The 26,950-nt window shown below is 44.0% G+C and overlaps 1 protein-coding gene across 1 annotated transcript; it reads right to left on the reverse strand.

Annotated features, from left to right (window-relative positions):
- Positions 1 to 468: 468 nt before the first annotated feature.
- On the reverse strand, positions 469 to 22,937 carry NODAL (nodal growth differentiation factor). Its single transcript, XM_083145546.1, has 3 exons — positions 22,818 to 22,937; positions 6,925 to 7,694; positions 469 to 947 (listed from the first exon to the last, which is right to left on the reverse strand). The coding sequence occupies exons 2-3, from the start codon at positions 7,555 to 7,557 to the stop codon at positions 795 to 797; spliced, it is 786 nt and encodes a 261-aa protein (XP_083001672.1). The 5' UTR covers positions 7,558 to 7,694; positions 22,818 to 22,937; the 3' UTR covers positions 469 to 794.
- Between the last annotated feature and the right edge of the window lie 4,013 nt (positions 22,938 to 26,950).

A 26,950-nucleotide genomic window follows, 5' to 3' on the forward strand; every position in this document is an offset into this window, starting at 1 on the left:
TATCCAAAGATATATCGGTGTATCGGGCTGAGTGTATCGGACTGTGAGTACAGGCGATCTGCCATACACTGGCTGCTAGGGCTGATGTCATAGTTGGGTAGGTCAATTTAAATGCCTGCCCAGCTGGATAAGAGGACCACCACACTGAGCGACTGATCATTAAGTGTGTACCTATCATCCATTGTGTTGGCGCAACAAAGGTCCTGTCTGTCTGGTGTGCTACTCAGCCTAAGCAAACTTTATATACTGTATTAACATTATGCTTTTGTATATGACTGAAGATATAAAAATATATGTTTAGGGCTTTACGCAGATTTTGCAGTCATTTTAAAACTCTAAAATTCAAATTTTTTGTACTGTTAAACATTGTTTTATTTTAAATATTGTATAAACTAGATTGAAAAAATACATATATACATTTATACATAATTACAGTAATTGCTACTATTCTGTTATTCTTATGGGAAATTTCAATACGTGACATTGTCCTACTACAATGTTTGAAGCCACAACACTGTATATGATGAAAGCCAAACCTCTCGAATTGTCCTTTGCACCTCTATGGCTATCATGGAGAATTACATTTCCCCGGCGTAATACTATGGTGTACCTAGAGTATGATGTTTAACAGAATCATCGAAAGATGACCAAGATGTCCACAAGTTCCATCATGGCTGTCTCTAATGAACAATACTCTTCAAGGCTCCATTTTTATGCTGCCAATCAGGTTTGGTGTAAGTAAGCCACAGGTAATATATTGGAATTAAGGGACTCTTTGTGCCCTAGACAGAACATCACTGGCATCCACACTCCTCTACAATCATGGCTTCATGCTTCTGGAAAGTGACGTCCATATGATCGTAGTAAGCCATGCTGAGAGAGCTCATCTTGATGGGAACGCAGCACACTTCTGGAGCTTTTTCTTTATCATACAAGTTTACTAAGCTCTGCAATGAAAGACAAACAAGCAGTTAACTTAGAGCAGTTATACTTTTTTCTTGCAATATGAGTAATGGTGCAGTTTTGGAATATACATGATGTTTGTACAGTTAAATATTTTATTTCTACTTCCCATTGGCTGGTGCTGATTTGTATACAATGCTGTTTGCGAGTGGTGACAGCGAGCAGGGCTTCCTGCTCGCTGTCACCACTCACCCTGACAGCATTCAACGCAGCCTCCGCATCCGCCAATTCCCCCTCGCTCCGTTTTTTGAGCAAGGGGGAATTGGCGGATGCGGCTCCAGAATCAGTGAGACCCGTGGCTAAAAACTGTGAGTTTTCTGCAGCAGCCGCAGGTCTCGCTGCTTTGGGGAATTCTCGCCGTCCTGTGACGGCAAGGATTTCCCCACAACGTTGAATAGAGCGAGCGGCCGGCGCGGGGGTTAAACAGCGAGGATCGCTGGTTTTCAGCAATCCTCGCTGTTTAACCCCCTCGCTGGCCGCTCGCTGCGGCATTGAATACCCCTCAATGCAGTAAATAACTAGTGATAACTGCTGATTTGCAGAACTTGTTTCTCTTCTATATTGTCCCCATTTTGCAGGAAATGAACATACATTTATGCTCCACTTTCCTCCCATGCGACCAAACAGTTACTGGTTAGTTAATTGACTTTTGATTGAATGAACCCTACTGTCTATACACATGTCAAGAACACAGACGGTGTAATTCGAACGGATTCAGTATTGAATCCCGGCAGTCGGGATCCCGGCGTTCAGAATCCCGACAGCCGAAATGCCGACAAGGGGGGGACGTGGATCGCCCCCCCTTGTGGGCTCGCTGCGCTCGCCACGCAGCGGGCCCGGTGCCTCGCTATGCTCGGCACGCTAATTTATTCTCCCTCCAGGGGTGTCGTGGACACCCCAGGAGGGAGAATGTGTCAGTATTTCGGCGGTCGGGATTCCGGCATCGGGATTCTGAACGCCGGGATCCCGACCGCCGGGATTTTAACTGCATCCCATTCCAACTGTGTATAGTTTCTATATTCTACCTGCGCTTGTGTGGGTTTACTCTGGGTACTTCGGTTTCCTCCCACATTCCAAAAATATACTGGTTGTTTAATTGGCTCTCAACAAAATTAACCCTAGAATGTATGGACTATAGATTGTAAGCTGTACTGGGGCAGGGACAGATGTGAATGTTGAAAATATGCTCTGTAAAGTGCTGTGGAATATGTGTGCGCTATCTAAAGAAAATGGTAATAAATAATAAATATATAAAATAGATTGTAAACGCCACTGGGGGCAGAGACTGATGTGAACGATTAAATATTCTCTCTGTAAAATGCTGCATGCTCTATATAAATAAATAACCAGGTCTAGGTGAGACACTGATAACCTCCAGTGCTGAGTGCACACTTATAATATCCCTCTTTTTCTACAGCAGGAAAGAGTTTGTATTTACTGTATCCCCCCATTCCAAACCGGAACTCTCCACCTACCCTGGATTCTAGCACTGCAAACTATTACGTACATTAATAGATTATGTACCCAAACATGTTATAATGCATAGAAAACCCTGCCATCATCCACCTCTATGGCTATGATAACTGTGTATACAACTTCATGGTCTTCTGTCATGATTTCCGGCTTATGCCGAAAGGGTGTATACTGCATATTCTCTATCTTTTTTTTTATGTTAAGGTGTAACCCACTGCAAATTATGTAAAGGAAAATTAGATGTTATTTTCTTACTTTGGCTTTGAGACCTGTAATCTACAGCATTATGGTCGACAGTCATTAGGTAGACATGGGAAAAGGTCGACATGAGTCTAGGTTGACATGGTTCTAGGTCGAAAGGTCATTAGTTCGACGGGTCATTAGTTCGACATTGTCTAGGTCGACATGGAGTTTTTCCAATGTTTTTTTTTAGCCAACATGTGCCGACAGGCGGTATTTCATGCCCTACCAGTCACTAGGGCGTGGTAGGAGAATAAAATAGTGTGCCGAGCGTAGCGAGGCACCGTGCCCGACGCATCGCGAGCGATGCGAGGAGAAGCGGTGCACTTTAAACTGTCCATTTTGACTGTGCTGACATTCAGGTAAAAAAACAGTGAAAAACTGGATGCCGACCTTTTGACTGTCGACCTAAACAATGTCGAACTAATGACCTGTCGACCTTTTCACATGTCGACCTAGACCCTAATGGTGTCGACCTAATGACTGTCGACCATAATGCTGTAGACCAAATCCTCCCAACACACACCAAGGTACTCTATCGATGCTTTCTGCTGCTCCAGGCCTCTACATAAATATAGGCAAATCATTATGACATAATTATGATCACCAGCTGACCACATGGTTGGCCATAAATCATAAGTATTAAAATTGTATATCTATTTTCCACACATATGTAAAATGTTTGGGGAGACAATGGGGCTTATAGTGTATGGGATATACATGCCCTCATGCCATTTACCTCACTTACTCCACTTCTCATAATAGGTCCTTAAACAATTTCAGCTCTGGCCCTGGTACTATGGATTGTTGGAGGGAGGAGGGCCCCAAAACGGTGTCTTACCTAGGGCCCCATGAGGTCCAAATTCACCTCTGGCTGCGCTATATAAGAAACGGTACTTATGTATTATCTGGGCTCCCATGTTAAATGCACCCCATTTTTTCATACCCCTACTATCCAACTACGCATGGAGTTGATTTTATATAGTGTGGCGAGCGCAGCGAGCCACCGTGCCCGAAGCGTGGCGAGCGGACGCGGTCTCATAAGAAAAACGGGAGTCCAGATATTACATAAGTACCTAAGAAACTATTAATAAATAAATATATACATTTATAATTGTATATGTTGATTACTCTTATTTTGAACTTGACTAGGGTTACTTCGCTATTTAAATAAGCATTTGCATGTCTAGGGGTATTTGTAAACTTTGCTAAAGGATGCTATTAATCTGTTTCTTTTAAACAAGAAGCTTGCCATATGCTAATCGAACAGGACTTCCTGCTGATTGTCTCAGGGAGTGTGAGAATGTGAGCTTATCTCACTTTTCCTCACAGCAAGTGGTCAAGGATGCGAGAAGCAGATAAATTCAAAATTGAGTGACTGGATGTGTGGATTTGTGTGGACAGTGTGTGTGAAGCTGGATATTATGTACCTATACTGGTTCACGAATATAAGCTGTAGCTACGTTCAAGTTCTGTAAATATTCTCACAAATTACTGAGCACAATTTTAAGTTGCTCATACCAAGGTGTACTGTCACTAGTCAATTACTTTGTTCAAGTAGGGCAACATCTCACTATCTGTGCTGTGGATGGTCTTTTATACATCTGACATCCATAATGTGTATGTACTTGTAAGGCTACATACAATACAGGTAGAGTCTCCCGTATCCGGAGATCTCATCCAAAATATTCCATAAACCGTGGGTTTTTTAGAATTTTTTGGGGGTCCCCCCCCACCCCTTTTTTCATACTTACCAAGTCCCCTGATGTCCATGGCAGCCTTCAGGATCTCCTGCAGCATTTTCAGCAGTCCCAGGAGTGCATTACGCGGGTGTGCGGACGCGCCAGTGACGTTACAGGCGCACTTGCAAAACTGCACTTGCAATGCACCACTTGGACCGCTGAAGAAGATCCTGAAGGCCGCCGTGGACGCCGTGGTACCATCGGGAGGACCAGGTAAGTATGTTTTTAAAAAAATCCAAAAACCGTAAAAATCCCTTATCTGTGGTCCCGAGCATTTCAGATAAGGGATACTCCACCTGTATCACAATAATCCTGCCAGATCACCCTGTACCCTTACTGAAAACCTCTCAAGTTTGAGATTCTGGGGGAGATGTCAAAAACCTTGAGCGATAGATGAAGTACCAACCAATAAGCTTCTTACTGTCATTTTTAAAACAGGGCATCTAAAAGCTGGTTGGTTGGTACTTTGGGCAGGATGTATAATGTATTGAATATTTTATGTAATAAATACCTCGCCTTACCACATGCATACTGGTGTTTATTAACATTGTATGCCTGAATAATCACATAAGGGATAGCTCTTTCAATAAGAACTGTCCCTTGCAAAGAGGTGACTTCTGGGTTTATGACCCGAATGCTGGCCAGGGCATATGTACGCTGCGAAGGTACATAGAGGGATCTTTTGGATCTCTATCATTGGAATTCTGCAAAAAGAAGTCTATAAACTTCTATAGGCCCTTCCATTTATAGATGGCATACCTATCGGGCACAAGCTTGGGAAAGCTTTGTTTACCAACATATATGTTCTTCGGAACATTCTGTGTTGGGAATGCTGTGTCTGTGGTATTCATTTTAAAGCATATGGGAATTGTGGCAATCATTCAAAAACTGCGGATGTTGGAGGTTTGACCGTATTTTTGAGCTTAGTGCATACTGTCATTTATCTATATCCATGGTTTGCTAAATCTCATTCCAAAGGCCCATACACACTGGGCGAGTTTGAGCTGAAAGTTGCTCAAAACAGCATGCTTGAACGGCTTTCAACACTCAGTGTGTATGCCCCGGCGATAAGTGGTGAGCGCTGCTGCGCGCTCCCGCTTCATCGCCGGAAAAGCCGTTCATCTGCTGGTATTACCAGCTGATGAGCGGCTTTAAGGACGGCTTTGCATAGCTCTGTGCTATGCAAAGCCGTCCTCCCCCCACTGTCGGCGCTGGGCAGGGGAAAGCAGCTCAGTGTGTATGCACCGAGCGGCTTTCCCCCCAGCGCTGAAAACGATCATTGCTGTCCATACACGCTGGGCAAAATCGGCCAGTGTGTATAGACCTTAAGTGCCTTTATATTGGGATTTACTATATGTTCAAAGTTTGCTACAGCTCTACCTCTAATCTCTATCAATAACTTTCTCCATGCAAAAACTTGAATTGTCTCATATTACTGGTTGATATATATATATATATATATATATATATATATATATACTTGGGCAGTACGTATGGTGTAATGGTTAGCATTACTGCCTCACAGCACTGAGGTCATGGGTTCAATTCCCAACATGGCCCTACCCAACTGTGCAGAGTTTGTATATTCTCCCCATACTTGCGTGGGTTTCCTCCGGGTACTACGGTTTCCTCCCACAATCCAAAACTATACTGGTAGGCTAATTGGCTCCCAACACAAAAATTAACCCTTGAATGTCTGTGTGTGCGTGTATATGTGGTAGGGAATATAGATTGTAAGCTCCACTGGGGCAGGGAATGATGTAAATGTTCAAATATTCGGTACTTATGTAGTATCTGGGCTGCCGATTTTTTGATTGTATGCCTTAAGTTAAGGCATACAATCAGATGCGATGCGATGCGATATCGCATCGCATCGCATCGCATCGCATCCGATATCGGATGCGATGACCCGATTTTTCCATAGGAATCAATGTTAAAATGATTCCTATGGAAAAAGGGGTCCTTTTCATACCCCTACTATCCAAGTGGGCATGGAGTTGGATATAAACCTGTGGCGAGCGTAGCGAGCCACCGAGCCCGAAGCGTGGCGAGCGAAGCGAGCCCCGCGAGGGGACGGTATTCGTCCCCTCGCGGGGCTCGCTTCGCTCGCCACGCTTCGGGCTCGGTGGCTCGCTACGCTCGCCACAGGTTTATATCCAACTCCATGCCCACTTGGATAGTAGGGGTATGAAAAGGACCCATTTTTCCCATTGAATTCCATGTTAAAATGGACTCAGTCCATTTTAACATTGATTCCTATGGAAAAATCGGGTCATCGCATCGCATCGCATCGCATCGAATCGCATGGTCGCATGCGATGCGATGCGATCTCCCGATCCGACCCGATTTAGAAATCGGCAGCCCAGATACTACATAAGTACCAAATATTCTCTGTAAAGCACTGTGGAATATGTATGCGCTATATAAGAAACTGTTAATAAATAAATAATATATTTTAAAAATATATTTTTTTACATTTTAGCTATATTAGCACATGTGTTTGTACCTGAAGGTATGAATGATTGTTTGGTTTGACACTCTCGTTCACTGGACTTGGACAGGTGCCTTCACACCTATAAGCATTGTATTTTTTGGGATGAATGATCCAGGTAGCCCAGCCGATCATCCGGAAATCCACAATAAAGTCCACTCTTCTGCAAAGATTGCTCGTGCTGTCAGCATGTATGGCTTGCTTTATGCCCTGAACGCGATCTCTGATCATGTGGCTTCTTCTTTTACGTCTTAGTGATACAGTATTGTTTTTGAAGACCGAAAGTGGGGTAAGGAATTTGGATTGCGATGCATCTAACAGAAGCGTAGCAGTCACTGAGGACCTCTCCTTCTTGTAAGAATTGGAATATACAAACATGAGTACCTGCTGTTCTGTGTTTTCCTTATATCTTCTTTTTGCATTCTCTTCTAAAAGCTTTTCTCTCAGTTTCCAATGAACAGGAGTGTGGACACCAACTGTACCAGTCTTTTCAAACCACTTTTGGACTATCTCTGTAGCTTCTAGCACTACCCAACTTTCAGAATCTCGAGATTGAGAAGAACTGTTAAATACACCCAAATGAAGATTATTTTGGCATAACTCATGAGGTTTTTGGCATGTTGAGTCTTCATGAAAAACATCCATCATCACATGCACCCCATCGCTAGATGATTTTGCAAATACACTTTGCCTAAATCGAACCTCTGCGAACTGAAGCACTTCATATCGGCTGAGAGAAGAAAAATCAAACACCAGGATGTGTCTTTGTCCCACTTGTTTGAATTCTGATATAAAAAGAAAAAAGGAAAAGAAGAAAACAGTTAAATACAAATTATGAATTGAAAAAAAAATACCCTATTGCCATGTTAAATAGATGTAATAATGGGGCAGATGTATAAAGCCTTAACAAGAGATAAATGCAAGGGTGATAAGGAGAAATGTTATTTATATAGTGCTTTTCTCCAATTGTACTCAAGGGGTAAATTTACTGAGATGGGAGGTTCTGCTGAAGATGGGATGTTGCACATAACAACCAATCAGATTATATCTATTTTCTTCTAGAAGTTGCTAAATAAATAAAAAGTCGAATCTGATTGGCAATATGGGCAATACCCATCTTCAATAGAACTCCTCACTTAGTAAATGTACCCCAAGAGCTTTACACTCTTGAGGTAAACATCGCGTAATACAGTGAAAGATGACCCTGGCAACATAGGAGCATTACAATAGTTACGTATGGAAAACACAACAAATACATTATACTGAGCAAGAGAAATCACACACAATGATCATCCATCCATACATAGTTACTCTATTAGAGGGTCATTTACATGGTTACTAATTGCCTCTGGCGGAGTTGACCACATCCCCATGTTAACTGGCCACACCCCTTGAGCATGGACTCCTACCACTTTATTCCCCAGATGGGCTCTTTATGCTCCAGTCCGACACTGACTATGTGTACATCTGGCATGATGAACAAAACTCAGGGCTTATAGTAGTCTTGGAGAGGTGGTGGAACTAATTTTCGCAACCACATAACCACCATTAGGCAGAAACAGGGTTAGTGCTAAGGTTTTTGCCCCCCCACTCCCCTGCAACTATAAATGTGTTCCCTACTTCCCATACTTTGGCCTCATGTGAAAGGGATGTGGTCACACAATAGTACCTCCAATTCAAATTACTTTTATTCACACTACACTGCATGTAGTGATCATGAGCCATATTACTGTACGCCACATAGTAGTGCCACTTATTCTCATAACAACACAATGTAGTGCCCCTTATTCACATTACACTACAAAGTATAACACCTTAAATACATCCAATGTTTGCAGCTCACTGAGCCAACCTGAATAAGGGCCACAAAGTGCCAGAAAAGGAAGATGCTTGCACTTGAGGAGGGGAAAAATGCTTGGCTGCAGGTGGAGAACCATGGAGCTATCAGGACCTGAGGTAGGGGTAGGTGGCTGCACTTTTCAGTGACAAAAGCACCGCCTATATTTATCTATTCATGTGGGTGGTAGAGAAGGGCCATGGTGGAGGTTGAACTGCGTTGGTGAGAAGAAGTGTGCAAAAAGTCCTGAACTGACTTTTATTTCCGAGTGCTAGGACGAAGATGGGGTGGGCAGCTGATGCCCAGCAGGCATCAGCCAGCCCGTGTTCCCAGGGGAACGCCCAGCATTTTAATAGGGGATGCCCATAAAACGCTTGGTGTTTCCCTGGTCCGGCCCTGTGTCCGCCCCTGTCTGCCCTCCCCACAGCAAACGTCCCGGTGAGTTTGTAACTCTCCAAAGTCGTTTGCTGTTGGGTTTGCACAAGCTTAGAAATGTGCATGCACAAACCCTGACCATTAGGGCTGGAGCAGAATTTGGATGGCTATGAGCGATCCTGAATCAGCCCCTTAGTGTGTATAAGGCTGTGTTAAAGTAAAACATTCTCGGCGTAGCATGTATAACATTAGAAATTTTAAATAAAGCCAGTACATTTCCATACATATCAATATGCAAAAATGATATTTCATGCAGCCAGGAGTTTTAATGTGACCAATATACCAAGGACAAAGGAAATTACAGGGTTTCTGGAGCTATATCTATTTCCTATCTCAAGAAAGTTAAGTAAATTAGCAATTTACCAATATATGAGTCATGTGTTTGGACTGTTTTGCAAACTTTTTAATTTTATCAAACTTGATAAAAGGTTCAATTATAACAACTTTTCAACAGGATAAACAAGTGATAAACTGCGAAACTGATGTTTGCAGCTTGCTAGCTGCAGAGGTGAAAGTATGGTGGTACGGGCCGGTACAGCGTACTAGGGATGGGTAATCATATGATGTTTCATCGGTAACATCGGATTTATGGTTCCAATGTTCGATGTTTAACCCTGCTATGTTGAGGATCCAATGTTTCATCAACATCGCTAGATTTCTCCCCCGATGTTTTTCTCAATCTTCCAATGTTTTTTCTTTTGTGTGTCAATGTGTGCTGCTTTCAATGCTTTGCAGCCAGCTCTCTCTCTCCTTGATTTATATTCATTTAAAACTTAAGAGACTGATAAAAAAAACCATTAACAAACATGACAGTATCACTGCTGGCTGGGCTTTCATATGTGTGTGTGTGTGGCTGCTGCTGTGACTGGTAGCTGACAGTGAAAGACAGTCTGGCCAGCCATTCAGCAGCAGCACACAGGACAGCCCCACCCCTGCCTCACTGCAACTGGTGCTGTTAGTGAGTCACTGTCGTACAGGTCTGGTTTGCATATCAGTGTTGATATACAGACCACACTGTGCTAGAAGCACTACAGCAGACATTGACTCTCCAGGCAGGGAAGAGGAACTGCATGGGTTTTCAAAGATAGCGGGTGCTAGAATGAACAGTATAATACGATAGTCACTAGTAGTGACATTGTGGTGAACTCCCTTCATATTTATTTATTAATAGTTTCTTATATAGCGCAGCATATTCACTTGCGCTTTACAAAGGAGACAGTGATACAACAAACTGGGTATTTACAGTCAGTCAAAGGTATGAGGGCCCTGCTCGCAAGCTTACAATCTATCAATTGATTTATTATTATGCAGCAAGCATATCACAACACCTTACAAAGGGCCTGATTCAGTTGTGGATGCAGACATTTGCACAGTTTATTTCTTTGAAATGCAATGTCAGTCACACTGCACACGTGCAGTGACTTACAGCGGACGCAGATACTGAGTGACAGGTACAGTAGTTTCTATTTGAGGGAGGGGATGGGGGCTGGTTTGTCAAATGCAGACGTGTTTCAAACCTTAATTTGCAGTTGCACTGGCTCCAGCGTCTTTGTTCTGATGGTTACTCTAAGAAACAATATAGTATGTTCTATGTTGCACTGTGTGTACAGTTTTTTTGCTATTTTCTATGATCAACATAAGTTATTAGCCTGTTGCTACAGTTAAAAATCCAGGTACAAATAGCAGATTGTGAGTTGTTGCAATAAAGGTTTGATAGTTAACGCTTCATGTTTTTTTCCTTCCGTAACAAATTTGATTTACCCCAAAACAAGAATCATATATCCATTGTGTGTGTATAAACTGTAAGCCTCCAACAAGATAAACTTAATAGAGGGATTATTTATCATTTCAGAAGCTTATTAGTGTATTATATGCTTGGTAACCAGTTTATTTAAAAAAATATCGAAACATCGGTTAACATCGGGTTCACAGTACCAATGTTTAGGTCTAAATGATGTTTTGCAACCAATGTTGAAAAACATCATTTGACCGATGTTTTCTTTCGATGTCCCATCCCTACAGCGTACCGATTATAGATTGCCAGCCGGTACGCCATACCGCTGATCCCACAGCTGCATTAAAAACGTTAACATTAGTAACCATGGCGTAACAGGCTGCTAGTTGGCTGAGAATGACTGTCTCTCAGCCAACCAGCAGCCAGCTACCATGGTAACGGCCAGTGACGAGGTGGGGAAGCAGTGATGTTCCCGGCTGTGCCTGTCCTCTTTGCCTGGCCCCAGTGTGCTCTCTCTTCACTGCTGCACCTCCCACATAGATGTGGCGAGCAGACACCTCTAATTAGTGTGCACCTTCCGGCTACCATAGCCCCAGCTCCCCCAGTCCTCCTCTGGTCATGACAGCGGCGTCATGGCTGTGTGTCGGTCTTTCCTGCTACCGTTGAGGAGCCACCCAGTGCCCGGAGAGGGCTGGACCCGGGAGAAAAATCATGACAGTCTGAGGGACCCCGGCATATGAGAATATAATTGCACAGTGATTGACAGGAAAATGTTTGTGGGGGGTGAAACGGAGTGGCTGAAAAACACGGGCCTGTCCTGTCCATTTTTGGGGTGTGTCAGCTGCAATCATGTACACAGATAAATATGGCACCTGTGCTGTTACTGCCACATCCATGCTTAGCTGTAGACCTACTCAAGCAGTCAATGTTCCCCGTCATTGCGAATTGGACCCTAATGTGCATGCAATTACAAACAAGTTGTGATGGCTCCAGTGGGCGCCTCTTTTCATTTCTGCTCGTCAACTTCACTTAGTAGCCTAGAAAATCGCAATTGCATTAGCACACAAGTCATCATGCCCAATGTGTGTGAATGAATAGATAGAGCAGTAACATCAAAATATAGAATATATAACATTCTTGACTGAATACAATTTATTATGTTGACTTTTTTATCATGAGACCTCTGTTTTGATCTGGTTATCCAAACTTTTTAAGTATCGTTCCTCAGTATATTGTCCCACATAGCATTGTCTAGATCAAGAGATTAAGGTATATAATATAGCAGAAATTCTAATATGGGTCCTATTTTCTTACCCAGTTCAAATATCATTCTGCATTTTATTTTCCCTTGTCAGCCTCATTTGTATTTAGTGGTGGGGGGGACCTGGTTTTCTCATCTCACTTAGACGAGGTGTAAATTTATGCCTGTAGTGCTGCCCACCCCTACTGTACAGGCTGCCTTGTCGCTTCCTTTATTTTTACAATTGTAAAGAGGTGGTAAACAAGGCTTAAATAACCTACTAAGTGGTGATCACTTAAGTAATCCTTGCAGAAGATTCAGTAAATCTAGATTTTCACACCACTCACTACTCAATTTTGGGAAATGTAAAGGCTACTTCAGTATTAATCTACAGTATATCTGTGAAAAAAGGGGGTTATTCTAATTTACCTCACGTGCGGTGAGGTAAATGGCTGAGGAGTCCCCGGCAAGTGCCAGAGACAGGTTTGCACACAATATATGAGCCATAGGGTACATGCCAGCATTATACACATGTGCAGCAGTATACACTGCTGGAGATTCACTGAAGTTTGATAAGAGATGTGCAAAAAGGTAGCCAGGTGAGGCACTGCCTCACCTGCTGTAGACTTTTCACTCCAATGTTTTGACTATTAAAATGAATAGAATAATAAAAATATAAAAAAAAAATTGTATTATTTGTATTTTTGACATACTTTATCAATTCAAAACTGCGGCATATACATCAGTATGACAGGAAAGGCTGTGCCTCACCCCACTGCACACCGCGTGTTCGCATGGGGGACCGATTTGTAGCATCTGCGTATGCAGTGCGGGCAGGGGACACAGCCCAGGATTTTATGGGCGTTCCCATGAAAACACTGAGCATTCCCATGGTAATGACCCGGTGACGCAGGTGCGGGGGGAGGCAGCTGACATCACCGGACACAGTTTATTTATTCTGAAGGTACAGCAGATGCCAAAAATGTGTTACGTCTTCTATCATTCACAAAAGTAGTCTCTGTAGCTGTCTATGGGGACTACAATAATGGATTTTTTCCTTTTGAAGCTTAACTTTTTAGATCTAGGCCCTGACAGCTAACGCCATCTTCAGAAGGTATTAGCCCACACAAGTTAATGCCATAATTCCTGCCGTACTGGCACATCTGTAGCTCGATGGTCAAACATGCACCCAGGTCGATACCAGGAAGTAAAGTTAGAGTGTAACCTATCATTTACTTCTTAAACTGGGTACACCCTGGGCACTATATTAGCTGTTCCACTAAACGGCAAATATATCTCTAGTGGGTCGGCAGATGTGTACAATCAATATATCTGTGGATGCTGTAGTTCACAGACATCTCACATAGGGGGAGATTCTCTAAACTATAAATGCAGTAAAAACCCTGTTATCGGGTTTTTACCGCATTTTGGGATGCTCTAAGCATCCTCCGCAGGGTTATCGTGACGGTGGGGGGGGGGCATCGCTAGAAAAATCTGGCGATGCCCCATAGAAGCCTATGGGCTTCTAACCTGACCCACCGCTGCACCAACCGCCCCTCACCTGTGTCCAGGCAGCACAGAGCAGTGCTGCCAGACCTGTGATCTCCTCCTCCCTGCACTATGATCCTCTTCCGGGTACAGGGAGGAGGAGAGCCCAGCAGAGCAGCGCCGGGTAAGGGAGGGAGAGGGGAGCCGCCGGGACCCGATGGGACCCGCCGACTCTCACCGCAAAGGACAGCTCTTAATGCAAGAGCTGTCCTTTGCCATGAATGTGAAGGGGGGCGGAGCTGGGGTGCGGATGTTAGAACATCCCCCCCGCAGGCTGTACAGCACACATTGTTTACGTCCGCCGCGCCTCCTCCTCCCCCCTCCCCTCCGGCTTTTGTATTGAAGTCTCCGGTGCCTGCTTATGACAAGCCGGCTGCCGGGGACGAGGTGCCGGGGTGTAGGTCCGGGCAGCGGCTGATTGACAGTTTATCGGCGCTGCCCGGACCCAGGGAGGCAGTGGTGTTTTTTTTTTAAGGGAGCGCTCCCCATAAAAAACTCACCCAGTGGGGAGGGCTCCCCCCCCCCAAAAAAAAAAAAAAACACCACTGAAGGGGTTAAAGTGATTATAAAGATTTATAACTTACTTTTTAGAAATAAAACAAAAAATATTCATTATGAAGCCCTATTTTATGAGAAGGTCAGTAAAGGAACCCTGTGAGGTCTTTATGAGCTTAATGCACTGGATGTGGATGTGGGTCTTGTGGGATTTCTATAGGGCTATCAGACACATTGCCTCAATCCACTATCCATAAGCCTGCTAGAGAACAATACTAGTGAGGCTGCCTAAGAAGCTGAAGGTTGGCAGGAGTCTTCTGATGAGGACTCATTCAGACATGTCCAAGAAAAGGATGTGTATTACTGCTTTGTGTAAGGATTTTCTTAAAGTGTGTCTGACTGGGACATTTATACATGAGTAGCTACACCAGCCCTCGTCCATTTTCAGTACGTTAGTGGGGATAGCTTTGCTTTCTGACAGCCAATGACATTACATATACACCCACTAGTTTATCATCACATACAGTAGCAGCATCACACAACTGTTATCACACAATGTAAATGCTACTACTTAATCCATTATCACCTAGTACATTTGTCAGACACTCCATTGTTTCTAATTAATAGAAGCCTATAGAGGAATGCTGCTAGTTGGGTTGACCAACTAGCAGCATTCCTTTATAGGCTCGGGTTTGTCATTAAGGGGCCCATCTACTACTGGATCGCATATGCAATGCGATCTGGGCGAGATTTACCACCCATGATTACAATATACTTACTCCTGTTTGTATCTCCCTGCAGACGCGCTGAGTGCCTGGGGTCTGTGCATGCACGATTAGCTTTGACCCCCAGCCGACCCTGCTGACCACACTGCCCCGCCAGCAGTGCACTCTGTACCCCATAGTCTACAAAGGGCTATCGCTGTCTTAGAATAGCAGTAGCCCTGAGACCCACTGTGATGCTGCCCAATATTGATACATCAGGCAGCATTGCATCCCCCATAGAAACCAATGGGGGATGCTGCTTGTGGGGGGGGGGGGGGGGGGGGGGCAGGAGGGATCGCAGCAGGAATCTCAGGTCGGGCAGCATCCTGTTACATTTAGGGGATACTTAATATTTGCAGCTAACCCCTGAAAACAGGTGTTTTGGAGAATTAGCCGCAAATATTATGTTATATATGGGCCCCTTATCCTGCTTGTAGGCTTGAAACAAGTACAGGTCATTGGTACCCTGTTTTAGTTGAGGGGTATATTTACTAAAGTGCGGGTTTTAAGAAGTGGATTTGTTCCCCATAGCAACCAATCAGATTCTACTTATGATTTATCTGAAACCTTTGGGAAGATAATTGCTAGAATCTAATTGGTTGCTATGGGCAACATCTTACCTTCTAAAAATCCACAATTAAGTAAATATACCTGAGTCTCAAAACAGCTCTGAAATATTGTGGTATAATTTGGACTAAACAATGCGGCACTGAACTAAGCTTTCATTGAATTGCTTAAAACAATGGAACACCATAACAGGTCTTTTATTATTCAATAATTTAGAAAACTATTTACTAATAATCAATCATTATCAATAAAGCTTTCCATTCTTTATTGAATATGAAAGAAGACCTGTGAACACTGTTCTATCGATTTACATTTGCAGAATTGTAATAAGGTATTTATGAAATATTATTGAAATGTATCTAACAAGTTCTCTAAATGTACAAAGCAAAGTTTAATCAAAATAACAATTTAAATACAATTATGAGAAGAACAAGCTGACTTTACTGTATTGTGTGTCAGCAAATAATTGATCACCATAATGTGGATAACACTATAGCTTAAAATTGATAAATTGGGTGAAATGTAATAGGATGAGAGATCCAGAAAGTGAGAGATTTGGCAAGAAATGTTCATTTTTTTAAAGCGGCAATCATTTACATTGAAAAAGCAAACTGGTTTTGCAGTGTAAATGATTGCCGCTTTAAAAAACTTGGAGATTTATTAGCAAATCTCTTACTTTCTGAATCTCTCATTCTATTACATTTCCCCCATTGTGCATATTGTGTATGCACTTTTGTGTGCTCCCTCATATATACATACATACATACATACATACATACATACATACATACATACATACATGCATACATGTGCATATTAATGAAGGACAGTTAAATGTGTATGAACAAGCAGAAATAGTCTGGGATGAAAGGAAATCCACCCGACAATGTGGATGTGGTGTTTCCAGTGGTTTAAAAAAAATCTAGTGCATTGATTGTGAATAAAAAAACATATATAATATGAGTAGATGTCCTTACTTCTTGCAGTCAGGCTCCTGATGATATCAGCTTGTGGACTGGAAGGAACCCCGTGCAGTGCTACTGGTTCAAGTTCTATTCCATGTCTGTTTTCTAGGCGATGAAAACTTTGGTAGAGACTCATCATGAAGTTGGGCAAGCTGCGTGAGGCCAGGTTCTTGTCCACTGATGTGTTAGTCCTGTTAGCATACTCTTGTACATTATTAGGTTTGAGTCCAAAATAGCTTTTTATCGTGTAGCTTGTTGCTCCAGGTATGAGGAGCAGTAGATAACAATGTAAAAGGACAGACATTGTGAATGTGAGTGTACGTGTGTGTATGTGTGTCTGTGTGTGTTGCTTCTCTGACAGTGTAGAGTGTGCCCAGCTTTTATTGGCCTTCACTTGAATGACTTACGCATATTCACAAGTCTATTATCAGGCCGTTCTGTCTAAGCCTATTGAAAACTAAGTAAGTGTTACACCTACGTCTGGGCCACTTCTTTGTGTTTGTCCATAAGGATTAGAGAAGATAATGAAATGTGTATTTGGTTTACAAGTATAGAACATAAATTTTCTCCTTCAACCCAAAGAAATACTTTGTTTAATTGAGCAAGTCCGCTCAATTAAACAATCACATTTTTTTGTATTAAAACATCTTAAGCTGCAATTAAAGACTGTCCTCAATTTTTAAACGGATGCTCAGTGATAACTACTTTGTGTGCTCTATAACGATTTGCAGAGATGCGGCTGATTTCATACAGATCTCTTGCATCTAGTATATGGCAGGTATAATGGCCCCTACACACATAGGGATTATTAGTCATTTTCTAAGCGATCTGACTAGATCACTTATGGTGTGTACACACGGGGGCGATTTTTGTTAATATCGCGGGCAATATGGTCGCTGAGCGACCTTATTGCCCGCGATGGGAGTGTGCACCAGCGATATATCTCACCGGAGAACCCGGGAAATGACAGCTCGCTCAGCACGCAGCTCTACACATCGCTGTGTGTGTGTGCTTAGCAGCACTGTGTGCTGAGCGAGCTGACAGTTATGACAGATATGAATCCAAGCATGTGTATACGGTTTGTTATGTTGCACATTTAGGGCCAAATTTAGACTCTGTTCTACTCTTGCGAAATTTCCCAAAAGTATAACTGGCGGCGGTAGTCTGCGGGGTGGCTACCCAGCACTGGACAAGGCTCTCCTGTTAGCCAGGTCCTACTCCGCGATCTCCAAAAATATTTATCTGCGGTTTTTGGATATGATCGACCAGATCTGAATCAGTTCTGAGCACAAAAGGCAAGTGGAAACGTGTTGAACTTGAATGCAAATCTGAATCCGCTTCACTATATTGGAATCACTCTAAACTCAAAGGCAGTTTACTGCCTTGATGGCACTGCAATGCACTCATTTCATTGGAAGTATTTGTACAAACAAGTATAATAGGGAAGAAACCAGTAGAATCATGCTGGCTACACCTGTCAAATATTTTGGACTTATATATAAATGGGTCAATTGTAAAGGAACACTACTAGTTTGGTTAGAACATACTGCAACTGAACTAAAGCTGTAAAGTATGTCACGTCCATCTGGCATCCATTGATGCTGCTGCCTTGGCTATTTAAATACCCAATGATCAGTTGAACAATACATTAACAAGCACTCGAGCTTGCACAAGTACACACGCTCTATATTAGGTTTGAATGTTAACTTGCAAAATGCCAGGATTCTATAGGGTGTGGTATGGTGGCATGCAAGTTGGAATTCCACCGGTCAGAATACCAACATTGGAATCCTGACCGCCGGTATTCCAACAGGGGGCAAGTGCAAAGAAGCCCCTTGCAGGATTGCTGCGCTTACCACAAGTTTTATTATCCATCTATGGTGATCATTCGCCCCCTCTCCTCCCCCCCCCCTCCCCACGAGGGAGAATAGCCCCTGTCAGGCCACCATTCGGCACCCATTCTATAAATGCTCTGAGGGACAATTTGGGCAGTGATGAGTAGTGCAGAATTGTCCTAGTATAGTGCACTCCCACCAGCAGAACAGCACACCCTCATCAGCCAGACAAAGCACTCCCAACAGCAGAGCAGCGCACTCCCGCCAGCAGAACAGCACACTCCAAACAGCAGAACAGCGCACTTCCGCACGCAGAAGCTATTTGCATAAGATACATTTTTAAATCAATTCAATAGCAACAAATGTTGCAAATTACAGTGGTCTGCATCACTAGCAGAACAGCTGATTAGCTTCCAGTGCTTTTATTTCTGCATATAGGGCTCACATTCAGAACAAGAAGCTGTTCGGCTTGGGTGAGACGCTCGGGACTCATTGCGTGGAGAAATGCTATTTGGCGCTTCTTGAGTAATGGTGTATGAGAACACATCTGTAGATCCACATAGAATCTGTACTAACTTAAGGAACAAGTATAATGATCATGTTTATGTCTATGCTCTGTTGTTGTCAATGTCAGTGTTTACACGTGTTTCCGGCTACACAGACCTGCAGTTATGTAGCCAGTCTACAGAGAGCAAACATAAAGAGGAGACAAGTCTAAAACAAAATACTATACATGTTTAAAGGGAAGACAGCTGTATATAGAAAGTGTAAGCGGCTGTACTCTACGCTGTATTGTGATCACATTAACACAATCCTGTGCACTTTTTTACAAATGTCCTATATGCAAATCTGCAATGCTCAGTGGTTGAAATGTACAGTAGTTACATTGATGGGACAAACCTATGGCTTGGTACATAATTGATCACTTGCTATTTCAGCCTTAATTGCAGAGCATATATTACTCCTGGTTGTAAGGATGTAAATGAGTGATTTCTGACAATAAGAGGTGGTGCTACTTGACACTTTGCCACTGAGGCTAATTACCGCCTGTGGTGTAAGTGTGTATTGTAATTAATATGTAAGGCTCCAGACAACGTGCTATAAGTAAATCCAGACTTAACTTTCTCACCAAGCACCTGGGAATCTACAGAAAAAAACACAAGTTGCTGTAAAGAAACAAGATAGAAATAATATTTGGAAATATGTGTGTGAATATGTCGATACATGTTTGTTTGAAATGGCATAGTATAATGAAGGAAAACTCAGTAACTAGATTGGACACATTAGATCACATGATTGTGTATTATCTTTCAACAATCACACAGTGCTCAGCGTAACCGCACACTTCTAACTGTCAAATTTTACTTTTGCTGGATTACCTGTTACATCAGTGGTACCGGTACCACCCCCAGTCCGTCTAACCCCTCCGCATGTCTCTCCCCCCCCCCCCCCCCCACAGCACGACTCTGCCACTACATGTTTATTCATTAAACATACAGTAGTTCACAGTAAGCAGCCTGAACTGTGCTTTTGTCCTATTCTGTATCTGCTTCATCCTATTTTGACACAACTTTCGCTACATTCGCTGCCTAGCATGTCCCCCTTCTAAATCCCCTCGGTACCATTCAAGATAGACTGGTAGAAAGGTTTAATCAAACCCTTAAACAAATGATAAAGATGGCAGTGTCTCAAGAAAAACAAGACTGGTATTTGCTCCCAGTTTATTTGATGTTCGCGGACAAATAGGTACCCCAATCCTCTACAGGGTTTAGTCTTTTTTAGATCCTCTATGGGAGACAACCCAGAGGGATTTTGGATCTATTAAAAAAGGGTGGGAAAAACAACCCTTTCGGGCCCCTTGCATTGTTCAGTTTGTGCCCGAATTGCAGTCCAAGGCAGATTGCGCCACTCTTGAAGGAACACATGGAAAGGGTTCAACAACATCAGAACTAAAGTTTTGATGTTACCTCGGTCAACCGGACCTTTAAAACGGAAGACAAGGTGCTAGCCTTCATTGGTAGCAAAAAAAGGCTCTAGAATGCCAGGTTGACGTCACACTTATTCCGGGTCAGAAACAGGAAGTGGTGAATTTGGTGGCGCAGTACCAAGAGTTGTTTTCTGCCATTCCGGGGAAGACACAAATCATTCATCATAATGTTGTGACTCCACCCGGTCTGGTAACAAAACAAAGATATTGCATACCCAAACCAGGCAGCGGTAAAGCAAGAGGTGGAAGAGATGCTACACCTAGAGGTCATAGAGGAATCAATCAGTGAGTGGAATAATCCAATTGTCTTATACCTAAGCCTTCGGGTGCTTTAAGATTTTGCAATGACTTCCATAAGCTAAATCAAGTTTCTCGCTTTGATTCGTACCCTATGCCCCTTGTTGATGAGCTGGTAGAAAATTTAGCCTAGAGTCAGTATCTTACCACCCTGAATCTGATATTGACAGATTCCGTTGACAGAAGCTGCTAAGGCAAAAACAGCCCAGAGGTCTTATTTCAGTACAAAGTTTTGCCATTTGGTTTACATGGTGCCCCTGCAACCTTCCAGAGAGCTATGAACAAGTTGCTGTGGCACCACAAGGAATATGCTCACCTTTAGCTCTAAATGGGGGTCACACATACCAAAGGTGGAGGCCATATTAAAGTATCTCCGGGTACACAAGTTTCTTGGTCTGGTGAGTTACTACCGCAGGGTCATATGAGATTTTGCCACGAACTCCACTAACCCAATGTCTGAAAAACAGTCCTCATACAATATATTGTGGTCTAGACCAGGGGAAACTTCTTTGCAGGATTCAAGGAGCTTTGTTGTACAGAGCCTGTCTTGCAAGCTCCTGACTTTAACAATTTGTTTTACAGATGGATGCCTCTGGAACAGGATTATGGACAGTCCTTACCCAAGAATTAGATGGAGAGGAGAAGCCTATCCTCTACCTTAGCCTTAAATTATGGCCCAGAGAATGCAAATACTCAACTGTAGAGCAGGAGTGCTTAGCAACAGGGCCGGTGCTACCCGCTCAGCAGAGGATGCAAAGCAGGGAGGTGCGAGTCTAGAGAGGCGCTCTCCCTGCTTTTGCTATCCTGCTGTGGCTGACAGGCTATAAGGCAGCTAGTGGCGCTGGAATGGGCATAGTGAAGTTAGGCTCCCCTGTGTGAGGTCGCTCCCTCCGGCTCCCTCCATCCTCTCTTCTTCCCCTCCTCTCCGCATCCCTACTGTATGTCAGGTCCTCCCTCCTCCCCGCTCCCCTGTATCAGGTCCTACTGCTACCTCTGTCCTCTCATCTACCCCTCCTCCCTGCTGCATCCAGGGTCTCAGGGTTGGGCTTATCCGCAGTTGAGCGTGAGAAGGTGTACCCAGGGCATCTCTCCCTCACAGAGATCTCTAGACTGTATGGGGAGCTCGGCCCTGCCAGATGCAGTGGCTTTGTGCTTAGAAGCTAGATCTCCAGAGTCAGGGGGGAAATCAGGTGTAGACTTTTTTGTTTATTTTAAACAGCAGGTCACAGCATAACAGGTTAAATCCATATGCAGTACGTATTTTAGGAAGTAGCATACAGGCACTCTCAGCATAACAGACTCTTGAAAGGCTCCAATGGTCCCTACAATAGAACATCCCCGGCCTATGGCTTGGGTAGCTAATCCACCATCAAGAGCAAGGTGACTCTGCCCTGGAAATCCTTATATCAGGAAATCCCAGGTGCTGCTGATTACACATCTGGGATTCTGCTTTGCTACCAAAACCTGGTCTGGATCTTCCACATTACCATCATGTGGGGGAATGCTGACTCTGCCACAATATTTATTTATTTACAGTTTCTTATATAGCGCAGCAGATTCCGTTGCGCTTTACAATTGTAAACAGAGATAAAACAAACTGGGTAACAACAGACAGACTTGGAGGTCAGAGGGCCCTGCTGCAAGCTTAAAATCTATAGGGACATAGGAGGGAAACACAAGAACAGGCACAAGTAATAGCAAACTATATAATACATAAGTGCCTCAGAGGGTTATGCGTATGGAACTTAAATATGATAGGCTTGCCTGAAGAGGTGAGTTTTCAGGTAGCGCTTGAGTTCAGTTTTAGCTTCACCCCACAAATGATATGACACACTTTGATTGCCCCAAAAATTATATGACACACTTAGCTCACCCAAAGAATTTTATGGCTAATTTAGCAGCGCCCCAGAAAAACTCACCTCTGGAATTAAATACAACATATGGCAGCACCCCTGGAATTATATATATATATATATATAGACAAAGTGGAGAACCGGCACTCCCAAGTACAGCGGACATCGGCCCCCGGTGCCTTTCAATGGTAGATATGCAGGAGTCCAAGCACGGCTGCTGACGGCACTCCAAAGGGGACTTGGTAATAGAAATAAATAAGCTGGAGCCGTGAACAACTAAGTGATGGCTAACAGTTTCGGAAGTTTTATTTCCTTCGTCAGAGAACACAGATAGAGAAAAGTGCACTTACCTATATAAGCTTACACCACATACACCCATGTTGCAGACTCTGGCGTCCCATCCCCGGTGACCAGGCTGACGTCATCGGCGCCGTGTCCCGCGTCAGCCGGAGCGGGTTGCCATAGAGATCTGTATAAACAAAAGAAGTGAAGTAGGATCAGCGGTTAGGAAGTAAGAGCGGTTTGGTAGGTCAATCGCACAGGACAGTAATCTCAATTTGAATACTTGAAAAGGGGGAAGAAGAACTGCTAAGCGTACGCCGACCTCCATCGCCGTGTGGTCGCTCCCTCAGCCTTCCCTACCCCCGTCTGTTTATATCCAGTCCTTTTAAGGACTCTAATGTTTTGCTTAATTCATTTACATGTCTGTTTGGTCACACTGCCGGAACAGTGAAGGTGGTTAGAGCGTACCACAGCCACCCCTGTCAGCCATGCAACAGGTTCACAGGGTCCTACCTGTATTGCCTGTATATAGCACGCACAGGATCACAGCTGCACGCCCCATCTTACTGGTTACTTGAATACACTGCCGGCACAGAGAAGGTGTTCTAGCTTGTTGCAGCCAACCCGCTCAGCCGTGCATAGGGTTGACAGGGTCTTACCCGCAATCCATTACACAGCACACACAGGGTTATAGCTGCACGCTGCATCACACCGATATTGCTTATATCTGCTTATATCTGCCCATATTAGATGGTACACACTTATTCCAAGCCCACTTGCAGTAACCATTGCCTTAATTAATGTAAAACGGAGCAGTACACACCAGGCAATTTTTGCCTACTGCCCAGAGTCCAATCTCCAAGCACTGTGTTGGCCACCAACAGGACCCGTACGCTACACAGTGCATAGTATCAACAATACTCTTCCATGCATATGTGAATGAAAGACTGCAGTATCTCGTGGCCCATGCTTCACCTTCCGCCATCAATCTAATCAGACATATTGACACAACTTCAGATTGAATAGAGTTTATTCATATTGTAACTGTGTAACCAATACAGACATTGTTCACAGACAGGGACCTATAACTGTATAAAACACGTCCCCAGAGTGGTAATCAGGCGACATAGCCGACACTCAGGGAGGAGACGTGACAACTCATTTAAAGTTAATGGGAATAAAAGTGCTAAGGGACGCCGCATGAGCCCAGTTTTTAACTTGCACTATCCTTCACTTGTCTTTTTATTCATGTTATATGTAAACTGTCATATTTTGGCAGCTTTTTTATGAAACTAACTATTAAAAGTTATTTTTTAAGTTGTCCAATTATACTGTGGTGCACCACTACTGTGACAAACCTGCCCTCTCTCTCTTAAATTTCTACTCAGCGGTTAGGAACGCATAACAGAGGCTGTGCAGAGCTGTCACTTAGATAACATATGCCCAAAATGCTGCATTCAATTTTTCAATTTTTTCAAGTTTTCTGTACCTGAAAAAGCCCCAGAGTGACGTCTTTTTTGAAACGCTATATGAAATGCTACACTGAGCATTGAAACATTGCTGTGATTAAAACTGACTTTCCTTTGGACAGAGTGCTCTCATCCAAATAAACAAGCACAGGCCCCACAATAGAGGAAAATAGACATTTGAGGGCCTCTTGCACCTCTGTGCCTACGCTACCAAGAAGTACTGATTCCGACAGTGCTGGCATTAGGGATGCCAATCCCGGGCCATTTTTTCAATCCCAGGATTCTGGATTGAAAAACACTCAATCCCGGAATCCATATAATGACCGCAATGACAGGCAGCAGCATCCACTTTTCTCTCCTTCCAACTCCCTCAGTTCTTTTCCCTCTCCCCCCCCCCTTCCCCGTACCAGCCTGTAATAGGTGCTCCCTCCATGTGTATCCCCAGCAGGCTGGCGGGCGGGCAGTCAGTCACCATGGCGGGCAGGCAGTTATCCAGGTGAACAGGCAGGCATCAAGGCATCTCAGCAGCGGGCATCTAAACCACGGGCATCAAGGCAGTGTGGAGCCTCTTGGGCTGCCCTGGGGCTGCCGTCTGCCATCGGACTGTGCAGTGTGACCTCTGCCATCACGCTGCGCACAGCTGACTTCTTTATCCAAATGCGCATGCGTGCAGCAATCCCATTTCGGAAGGTCCAATCCCGGGATTGAAATCCTGATGATTTTAGACCAAAATCCTGGGATCCTGCCGATTGGCCACCCTAGCTAGCAAGCTGTGTACCTGCATCTCGAGTCTAGCATGTAATCCACCCTGGGCAATGAGCATTTAACCCCCCTCCCCTGTGGCAGTGATTATGAAGCACCTGGAAAGGAGCATGTAAATCCTGGCAAGGAGCAATTTATCCCTGGCATTGAGCAAGAAACCCCTGGCAATGAGCATATAACTCCTGGCATTCAGCATGTAGGTAAGCTGAATTTATGTGGCATAGTATATAATAGACATTGCAGTGTGTGGCATAATCTGTAATGGGCATTAATGTGTGGTATAATATTATTATAATTATTATTATAATTTTATTTATAAGGCGCCACAAGTGTTTCGCAGCGCCGTACAAAGGAACAATACAGGAAGACAAAACTTGGCATAACATTGAATAAATAACAAAAATACAGTACAAATAAAGAGCACCACAGTTCAATACACATTACAGCTTAAATGTAAGTAGTGAGGACTCAATCAACATACAACTAGAGGCTTGAGGCCAATGATGGAGGTGAGTATGCAGACGAAGATGGTCACTGAGTGTTGGAGTAAAGGAGAGCTGTGAGTGAAATGTGAAGAGAAGTGGGCTTTGACAACAGGATGGAAGAGGGCCCTACTCGGAGGAGCTTACAATCTAGTAGGAAGGGTAGACAGACAGATTACAAGAGGTGCAAGCGAGGGAGTGGTGGTTAGATAGCAGGATCTAAACAGGCAAGGGGTCGGAGAACCAGCTGGTTTATGCAGTGGAAGGGTACGCTTTGATGAATAGGTGAGTTTTCAGTGCCCGTTTGAAGCTTTGCAAGGTCGGGGAGAGTCTAATGGAGCGAGGGAGTGCGTTCCACTGAAGGGGTGCAGCACGGGCAAAGTCCTGTACTCTAGCATGGGAAGCAGTGATCAGGGTGGAGGAGAGACGACAGTCGTCAGCTGACCGTAGAGGGCGGGAGGGTGTATGAATGGAGATGAGGTTAGAGATATATGGAGCAATGGAATTAGAGATGGCCCTGTATGTGAGTGTGAGGTGTTTGAAGAGGATTCTGTAGGGGAATGGAAGCCAGTGCAGATTTTGTTGAAGGGGAGTGGCAGAATTAGAGCGGCGGAAGAGGAAGATAAGCCTGGCTGCAGCATTGAGGACAGATTGGAGAGGAGCTAGTTGGGATTGAGCGAGGCCGGTGAGAAGAGCATTACAGTAGTCAAGCCGTGAGATGACCAATGAGTGGATGATCAGCTTAGTTGCACTCTGTGAGAGAAAGGGCCTGATGCGAGCAATGTTGCGTAACTGGAACCGGCAAGAATGGGCCAGGGCTTGGATGTGGGGTGCAAAGGAGAGGGAGGAGTCAAGAGTGACACCCAGGCAGCGGAGTTGGGGAACAGGGGAGATGATGGTGTTGTTAACAGTGATAGAGATATTAGTAGGGGGCATAGCTCTGGGTGGGGGAAAGATAATAAGTTCGGTTTTGTCCATATTCAGCTTCAGAAATCGCTCAGACATCCAGGTAGAGATGGCAGAGAGGCAGTTGGAAACTTGAGAGAAAACAGTGGGGGACAGATCAGGAGAGGAGAGGTAGATTTGGGTGTCATCTGCATAGAGGTGATATTGGAAGCCAAAGGAGTTAATGAGTGCACCCAGAGAGGAGGTGTACAAAGAGAACAGAATGGGGCCAAGGATGGAACCCTGAGGGACCCCGACAGGAAGGATAGAAGGTGTTGAGGTAGAGCCAGAGGCAGAGACTGAGAAGGAACGGTTGAAGAGGTAAGAGGAAAACCAGTTGAAGACTGTGCCAGAGAGGCCAATGTTTTGGAGTGTGTGGAGGAGGAGAGGGTGATCCACAGTGTCAAAGGCATAATATGTAGTGGGCATTACATTCCCCCAATGTGTAATGGGCATTACGGTGTGTGTGACAATGTGTAATGGGCATTACGGTTTGCTTAATGCTGGGGCGGTATTTCTATAGAAGTTCTTCCTAGCACAGGG

Source organism: Crinia signifera, chromosome 6 (assembly GCF_055691185.1).
Source record: "Crinia signifera chromosome 6, ASM5569118v1, whole genome shotgun sequence".
Classification (NCBI taxonomy): domain Eukaryota; kingdom Metazoa; phylum Chordata; class Amphibia; order Anura; family Myobatrachidae; genus Crinia; species Crinia signifera.